The 9635-nt window shown below is 37.3% G+C and overlaps 1 protein-coding gene across 1 annotated transcript; it reads right to left on the bottom strand.

The window, feature by feature from the left end:
* Positions 1-851: 851 nt before the first annotated feature.
* Positions 852-5521, bottom strand: LOC117332143 (collagen alpha-3(VI) chain-like). The gene is made up of 5 exons (XM_033891028.1): positions 5495-5521; positions 4699-4824; positions 3888-4303; positions 2484-2764; positions 852-2223 (listed from the first exon to the last, which is right to left on the bottom strand). Exons 1-5 carry the CDS (start codon positions 5519-5521, stop codon positions 1637-1639), a joined length of 1437 nt encoding a protein of 478 aa, XP_033746919.1. The 3' UTR covers positions 852-1636.
* Between the last annotated feature and the right edge of the window lie 4114 nt (positions 5522-9635).

Below are 9635 nucleotides of genomic sequence, written 5' to 3'. Positions count from 1 at the left end.
GGACAGGTGTATCACACTTAACCTGGTGTGAGATATCCTGTACTACCCTGGACAGGTGTATCACACTTTACCTGGTGTGAGATACCCTGATACCCTATACTACCCTGGACAGGTGTATCACACTTAACCTGCGCTGAGATATCCTTGTAATATCCTGGACAGTTGTATACACACTGTATCTGGTGTGAGAGATCATTGTAATGCCCTGAATCGGGGAAGCCCTCCATGTTTTCAACAATTTCTTATCGTTGTGGCTTGGATAAAAAACACAAAACATCGGTAATGTTTCGACATACCTGAATATACATGTCACCACACAAACAAATCAGTCGCTTATTTTATAATCTATTGATGTACATCTTGAAGGTTCCCGTCACCTACTCCCTTCTTTGGGGCAATCTGCCCTGTCACTTATTTCAAAGATTTATTCCTTTCCACTACCTTAATGAATTAACTACAACTTTGTATTTTTACATAATTAATTTTGTGATAATGTACGTGATTTGGCAAACTTAGAGGACCAATTTCCACTACTGGTCATATTTGGATTTTCCTGACCAAAAAAAGTTTATCTTATGTCTGACGGTGATCACAAAAGACGTTGTAACATAGTTGGGGAAATGTTATATTGCTGGAGCATTGAAGGCCACTTCTATCAGTTGAAGTCAGGAGTTATTTTTGTGTCATCCACATGTGCTTATATTGAACAATGAAGTTGATACCAACATATAAAGAAATGTATTCTCCATTCATAACCGGGCAAGCTAGACTGTATGTAACTTGTACCGGACAGATTCTATGCACTGAAAATATTTTTTGTCATATTTTTTTTTTTTTTTTTGAAACAAAATAACTTCTTTATTGCTATATTTAAGCTATTGATAGAACAGAACATACTGCTAATACATGATTGCTTCACTGTCTGCAAGGTAGAATGTCCTAGATTGGTGTTTGAACTTTAACCTCGCATTTGACCTATATATGGGTACATCCCGATATTTATACTGGAGTGTGAATATGACAGAATTGAGTGATGTATGATGTTGATTTTTATGGCTAAGATGTTAGTTACAATACATTTAAAAGATGGGAAGGTGAAGATAATTTTCTCCCCATGTCTGCTCAACTGTCTCACTCAAAGGGTTACTATTATCATGAACACACTACACAATCATGTTAAAATTGTCCGCTTTAAGTCATTACAGTACATTATTAACTGGTAATGCGTTAAAATATTTGAAAAATATCAATGGTTATGATCAACAAATCCATCAATTGGATATTCTGAAAATTTGTCTGAATTTTCATGACTGAACTTGGAGGCCAAACTCGGGAGTATCTGTCATAAAAATACAGGGCTCGCTGGATGAATTGAATATCTTCAACTGTACGAGACACTTTGATGCGATTTTTTATTATAGCACTGTTTGTTGCATCTTCGCTAGCCACATGGAGTGTAACGCAATCAGACGCTCGTGAAGATGTGTTTGATAACGAGTGTAGGCTTTTGAAGAAACTTTGCCGAAAACCTTAACCAACTGTGGAGTGACGGACGGGCATATTTGTTTTTTTTGAGCAGCAAAGCTTTTTAAAATAGTTAACAGTTCTTTACGTAACTTATCTATTGGGCAAGGCATCATTTCCCCAGTTTGGTACAGTTTGTGGATTTGATGTCATTCAATAGAACACGTGACACGATGTCTACATCCTCGGTGGAGAAGGTATAGAATCCACAATCGTACACATTTTCTAATACTTTCCAGTTCGAGTGGTCAGTGATTCCTACCATCACCACGCGCACACTGTTGTTGTCACGCAGATGCATGAGTTTCGTCTTCACGTGCACCACTGATTTCTCTGGTACAGACCCAGTTGTTACAAACATGGCGTATTTATGGGTTGTAACACTGCTGTAGGAAGTATGGTTATCAACAAACCTCAGCATATGATCCCAGTTCTGTTCTTGATCTTTGGATTGTCCAAGTGTCCTTATGGCATCCATTATGTACTGTAGGCTTGACAGTGGACATTCCCTTATGACATAGTTTGTGGTACTGCTATATACAGCTACACTGATGGTTATGGCGTTATCAGTATGACTGGGGTTGAATTTATCCATAAATGTTTGAAGGAAGGTCAGTGCTTTCTTGAAGGATTTGTCGCTCTGTGACGCCGATGTTTCCACTATTACAAGTATATCAGCACTGAAGTTATGTACACAACCTGTAAAGAAAGGTAAACAAAACTGGCCCTTATTTTATGAAGATTCTTTAAGAAAGTTCCATATCGTCAAATTTCACAAAGTAAAACATGAAAGAGTTCAAGAAAATTTCCTTAACTATGTATTTCCCTTGCAATCCAAGAATGCTTTCCTATAGAAAAATGAAATGTCCTACTGGTAGATGAAACCTTGGCGAGAATGATTTAATAATTAACCAGTATAATGTTTAATGGTTACACAACCACAATCACGTGTAATTTACCTGTAACGTTCGGGTCGTGTAGATCCCATTGTAGGAGGTGAAGTAGTTTATGAGGATCTGGTGCCAGTAAGTACGAGCTATTGAAGGCCACACTCTCCAACACTGTGTGATACACAGACCTGCCTAGTCCCACGCCTACCACTTTGATTCCGTCTTGTCGTTGAGAGAGTTCTCTCGCCTTCCTTTTGGCCTTGTCCCTGTTATTTACCAAACCGTCACTGATCATAACAACGTATTTCAGGGCTGACTGTCTCCCTCCTTTCGTCCACAGGAACATGTCACTATAGGAAAAAGATAGGATATTAAACTAGATCATTCATATTATAATTCTTAATCACATGACAATAATTGATCATTGTGAGGTGCCAAAGAGCCATTATTCAACCAAGACAGATGTTCGTTTCCCGTTTATCCTGTCCTAGGCAACGTGCAGCGATATTCTGAGCTGAAAACTACCGATAAAACATCACGTGACCTATTGTGATTCCATCAGTACCAAATTAAGTCGTCATGGTGCGTTGTGAATGGGTACGGGAAAAAATGCGTATATGCAGTCAATCAGTACCGTATGAAATACGGTAAAATTAACATTACTAATGGGAATTTTACACTACCCATATGTCTTTCTCTTGTCGACGCTGCAGTTTGTTTACATTTTACTTTTAACGGAGTACTTTTTTCCAAGTGAATATTTTCAATATTGTTATCTTTATACTAAATAAGTTTTATATCAAATACACTTTAATGTTGAAAATATCTTGGTGATTCGAGCTCCAAAGCTTTAGGTTGCTAAGCGGTGACTCTACCAGTTAACTTAAGCTGTCCTTTTTGGAAAATTATATTTATAATACCACTTAAAGGTCTGTCTAGTTGATACTTCAATAAAAATATATTTCATCAACTTCATTTAACAATTGTTCAATACCAGCGCATCGGAGGACCACTTCTTGGGAATAGGAGTTTAGTTGTCGGTAGGTATATATAATGAAATAAGACATTGTAGAAGTTGGTCCTCTGATGAGCTCTATGTCAAAAATTATTTGAACTCGGTAAAAACTACCCTCGAAAGTTGAAAATAGCTCGACGATGCAACTTTATTGTTATATCATGAAATATCCATTGCAATTAAAAACAAGGTTTTGAAAAGAAGGTCACCGTTATGTCGAAATAGGACAATGTGCGCCATATCTCTTTCATAATTTTCAATATTGTATTTACAAAGAATGATAAGTACATGTGTATGCAGTGAAGCTAGACCGAGACAAGCATGTTACGGTTAACCTCAAGGAATGTCGATCAATCTTGATAATCCACCAGCAGTGTTTGCTGTGTACTGCAATATGTCTAAAACTTTCTAATATACACGTAGTGTTTAGAATATCGATAGTGGGCGAGGGATCCTACCTTGCCAAGTCTAGTCCGGTGTCCATGTATGAAGTACTATTGAGTTGGGATATATTCAGGACACGCTCATGAACACAGTCGTTGTTCTGACAAACCGTAAAGTCGAACTCCACCCTGGCTATCCTGGAGAAACTTATAACAGCCACCTGTGTCTCATTAGGAGCTATAATGAGATTGTCTGTTACATCCACTATGTACTGGAGGATATTGTCGAAAAACTTCGCCTCACTGTAGGAAGAATCTATTACGAACACTATGTCGGCGACTTTGACGGGACGTGCCATGTAGCCATTGAGTCTGAAGACGAACTTGCCTGTCCGGTTGACGTTTGTACGCGATACTACCGTGGCAATACCCTCCGTACCCGATCCCTCCACAGCGTAGTAGTTAGTGCTTTTTCCCTTATTGAAGCCGACCTTAATGTGAAGAAAATGTCTAATTATCCACCAGTTTTGTCTATATAAATACAAGACGAAAGTTGAACTGCGAATAGAATGTTTGTTGCATACCTTCCTGATGAAGTGTTGATGTAACTGTGTAGATTTGAACATAAATATTGTTCGATAAGGGAATATGAAGTTTAGCTTGATTTAATTTTATATCAATCAACAAAAGCACAGAAAGGCTTTAATGGAAAACTCGGGCCTATTATACGATTAAAAGCAATATTTTTCCTTATGTGCCCGTTATTACCAGTAAATAGTGTTTCGTATATAAACTACCTTTGCATTTTCGTACCTTGGTTTAACTCGCTTGTATAACAAGTTATCTTGCACAATGATTATCGTACTTAGAATATGTATTAACGTACCTGTGCGTTATACATGTATTTTTCATACAGAGCGAACTGTATTTTGTTGTAGTTGTAGATGACAAAAGTCAGCACGCCATCAGTGACCAGCACCGCTTGAAAGGTATTAGCCTGAAAGAGAAAGCACTTACATGAATAGACATGTCACTCTCTTCAGTCATCAATAACATAAAAAAAACATAATCATACAACGTCTCCCTTGACGTTATGTCCGGAGGTTGTACGACAGAAACATATTCATTTATGTTTATGTTTTATATCCATGTTTCCTTTGGGTTACAGGTTAACCTCCCTGTATGTCTCTATGACGTATCACCCTGGTGCCTGATCATAATTCGGTCTCATCGATACCCGTTTTGTTACACCACTATTTGCTCAGGCTCATGAATGGCCTGATTTGTAGCACTCACAAGTCATTCATGGTTTTTACTATCAGCGCATATTTGTTTATTATGATTATTATCCATGGTACCACAGGGACTTGTGCCTGGTACCAGTTGTTAAAAAGATAAAACATCCACAATGTAAAACATAATCAAACAAAAAGATATTATATTCAAAGTAATTTGTCTAGTAATACATTCATTTAAGTTTGTAAGAAAAACATCTAGTTTCCTTTTTAATAAGCAAAACCTTTCCAATGCAGTTCTAAATACGGAAATTATTTCTGAATTCGAATTTTTCAGTTTTGACAAAGTCGAAATATGTACGGATATTTATCCATTAATATACATACGTATTATAACCTATTCACAGGTACTTTCACTACACATATTAAACATGGATACCTACTTACCTTTTTGAAGAAAATGCCAACACACATTTTTGGCATATGTTGTGAAATAGGAAGACAATTCAATTTTTGTTTTGTTTTTTGTTTTGTTTTTTTTTTGTTATTTTTTAAAACTGATTGTTCATTCCTGTATGTTTACAGATATTTTCAGGAATACAAGTGATTTCTGAAAAGTTGCGTGCGCTGTATGTGATGCTGGTTTATGTGTTTCAGGGAATTGCTCTGTGATACTTTGATTTTGTCTAAAAATAGCAACGGAGATACCGAGCTTTTGATGGCATATAAACACAACACATATCGATTACTGTATACACGTGAGGCACTAGCAATGGCTTACTAGTCAATTACAACGGTAACAAAATACTTGAATAATATTCCTGCATTTTCTCAGGCGATAAATCTAGGAGAATTTTAGAAGAAACAACCGGATGTCGTTAGTTAGAATACTTACCCATATACTTCTATATCTATCTCCGAAAAAGTCAAAATCGGTAGCCAGTTCGATGTGTTGTCGCCAACCGTTCACATAATAATTTAAACAGTTTGTATTTCCAGCGTCATAAAAGTCAGTAAGAGGAACGGAACAGTGTCCATATCTCCAAAGCCAGGTATAGATGACGGTGTATGTAGCTATGGACCACGTAACACGGACCATGTTGTGTAACACCACAGACAGCGCGAAAAGGAGGTAAATTATATACAGGCATTGATTTAAAGTTTATCTAGATCAATGACAGAAAACGTTCCTGATACGAATAGAAGAACAATGACGATACAGACTGGTAAGTTAGTTACCTGTTAAACCGCTATAGACTTTTGTCGGCGTGCCAATAGATTGACGATTAAACAGGAACTATGTGCAGCCATGCATTGTAGAAAATATGACACCTAAACATGGGGAATACTTAACGAGCAATGCTAACATATAGTTACTTAATACAGGTCTGGCTAGTTGATATATTTACTGGCGGAGTCGAAAATGAAGTATTAAGGATCAGGAGAATTGTTTATTACGCTCTAGAAAATGCCACACATAAGAGATATATGACATGCAAAATACCTCTTTAATACGGTTCATAGTTCAGAGTTCAGAGTTCATCCGATATATCTGAAACATGCATTTCTCAATAGAAGAAGGAATTCACTCTTTACCTCTCATATCATTTACAATTTGATAAGTTATTTAATATTTGATCACAACTGCATACCTTCGAAGACATATAACATAAAACAAATTTGCGCATGTAATATTGAAAGTGAGATTTAATTCTTAAACATTGATATTGTAATCAATACAATAAAATGAGCACAAACATGTTCAGATGTTTAAATTAATCCTCTTCGACTCCGTACATCGCTGGGAACCCTGTACCCCTTAACCTGGTGTGAGATATCCCTGCATTACCCTGGACAGGTGTATCCACACTTTATCTGGTGTGATATATCCTGTACTACCCTGGACAGGTGTATCCACACTTTACCTGGTGTGAGATATCCTGTACTACCCTGGACAGGTGTATCACACTTTACCTGGTGTGAGATATCCTGTACTACCCTGGACAGGTGTATCACACTTTACCTGGTATGATATATCCTGTACTACCCTGGACAGGTGTGTCCACACTTTACCTGGTGTGAGATATCCCTACATTACCCTGGACAGGTGTATCACACTTTACCTGGTGTGAGATATCCCTGCATTACCCTGGACAGGTGTATCCACACTTTATCTGGTACCCTGGACAGGTGTATCACACTATATCTGGTGTGATATATCCTTTTCTCTCATCCCTACCGGTATCATACTGGTCTGTCCAGGTAAATACACCCATGCTTACTGTGTGTGTATTACCTCGCTTCCGGTGTAGGATAGCCACGCGCGCGCAATGATGCAAAAGTAGGTCGCCGAACCGAAAGTAGATCTATCTATAGATTTGTAAACACATGGTCTGCTCCATGTGCTAGGCCAGATCTAATAATTTGTTTTATTTATGATATAAATTATGTAAAAAAAACACGTTCTTTTATTGTTTTTTAGTAATAAAACATGGAACTATATTTTCACGCGAAAGGACACACTAGCTAGGCCGACATCAAGTGATTTGGCTTCGCTTCCAATGACATTTTTGCATATTTTAGGTTGGGGAATGAGAGAAAAATACTCAATCATATGTGGTTCATGTAGGATAGGGATACTTCACCGGCGGAGCCTCGGGTTTTACCACATTTTGTGACCCAGAGGGTGGAATATCCCTATCCTACATGACCATATATGATAGAGTCTTATAGTAATACTTGGGACAGGTGTATCCACACTTTACCTGCGCTGAGATATCCTTGTAATATCCTGGACAGTTGTATACACAATGTATCTGGTGTGAGAGATCATTGTAATGCCCTGAATTGGGGGATATCGGGGTAGCCCTCCATGTTTTCAACAATTTCTTATCGTTGTGGCTTGAATAAAAATCACAAAACATCAGTAATGTTTCGACATACCTGAATATACATGTCACCACACAAACAAATCAGTCACTTATTTTATAATCTATTTATGTACATCTTGAAGGTTCCCGTCACCTACTCCCTTCTTTGGGGCAATCTGCCCTGTCACTTATTTCAAAGATTTATTCCTTTCCACTACCTTAATGAATTAACTACAACTTTGTATTTTTACAGAATTAATTTTGTGATAATGTATGTGATTTGGCAAACTTAGAGGACCAATTTCCACTACTGGTCATATTTGGATTTTCCTGACCAAAAAGTTTATCTTATGTCTGACGGTGATCACAAAAGACGTTGTAACATAGTTGGGGAAATGTTATATTGCTGGAGCATTGAAGGCCACTTCTATCAGTTGAAGTCAGGAGTTATTTTTGTGTCATCCACATGTGCTTATATTGAACAATGAAGTTGATACCAACATATAAAGAAATGTATTCTCCATTCATAACCGGGCAAGCTAGACTGTATGGAACTTGTACCGGACAGAGTCTATGCACTGAAAATATTTTTGTCATATTTTTTTTTTAAACAAAATAACTTCTTTATTACTATATTAAAACTATTGATGGAACAGAACATACTGCTAATACATGATTGCTTCACTGTCTGCAAGGTAAAATGTCCTAGATTGGTGTTTGAACTTTAACCTCGCATTTGACCTATATATGGGTACATTCCGATATTTATACTGGAGTGTGAATATGACAGAATTGAGTGATGTATGATGTTGATTTTTATGGCTAAGATGCTAGTTACAATACATTTAAAAGATGGGAAGGTGAAGATAAATTTCTCACCACATCTGCTCAACTGTCTCACTCAAAGGGTTACTATTATCATGAACACACTACACAATCATGTTAAAATTGTCCGCTTTAAGTCATTACAGTACATTATTAACCGGTAAGGTGTTAAAATATTTGAAAAAAAATCAATGGTTATGATCAACAAACCCATCAATTGGATATTCTGAAAATTTCTGTCTGAATTTTCATGACTTAACTTGGGGGCCCAAATCGGGGGTATCTGTCCTAAAAATACAGGGTTCGCTGGATGAATTGAATATCTTCAACTGTACGAGAAACTTTGATGCGATTATTTATTATAGCACTGTTTGTTGCATCTTCGCTAGCCACACAGAGTGTAACGCAATCAGAAGCTCGTGAAGATGTGTTTGATAACGAGTGTAGGCTTTTGAAGAAACTTTGCCGAAAACCTTAACCAATTGTGGAGTGACGGACGGGCATATTTGTTTTTGTTTTTTTGAGCAGCAAAGCTTTTTAAAATAGTTTACAGTTCTTTACGTAACTTATCTATTGGGCAAAGCATCATTTCCCCAGTTTGGTACAGTTTGTGGATTTGATGTCATTCAATAGAACACGTGACACGATGTCTACATCCTCGGTGGAGAAGGTATAGAATCCACAATCGTACACATTTTCTAATACTTTCCAGTTCGAGTGGTCAGTGATTCCTACCATCACCACGCGCACGCTGTTGTTGTCACGCAGATGCATGAGTTTCGTCTTCACGTGCACCACTGATTTCTCTGGTATAGACCCAGTTGTTATAAACATGGCGTATTTATGGGTTGTAACACTGCTGTAGGAATAGAAAACCAGATATACGGTTTTTA

The sequence above is a fragment of the Pecten maximus genome, chromosome 8 (assembly GCF_902652985.1).
Source record: "Pecten maximus chromosome 8, xPecMax1.1, whole genome shotgun sequence".
NCBI classification, from domain to species: Eukaryota; Metazoa; Mollusca; class Bivalvia; order Pectinida; family Pectinidae; genus Pecten; species Pecten maximus.
Note: the sequence above shows the minus strand (reverse complement) of the source record. Positions and strands in the feature narration are given on the sequence as shown.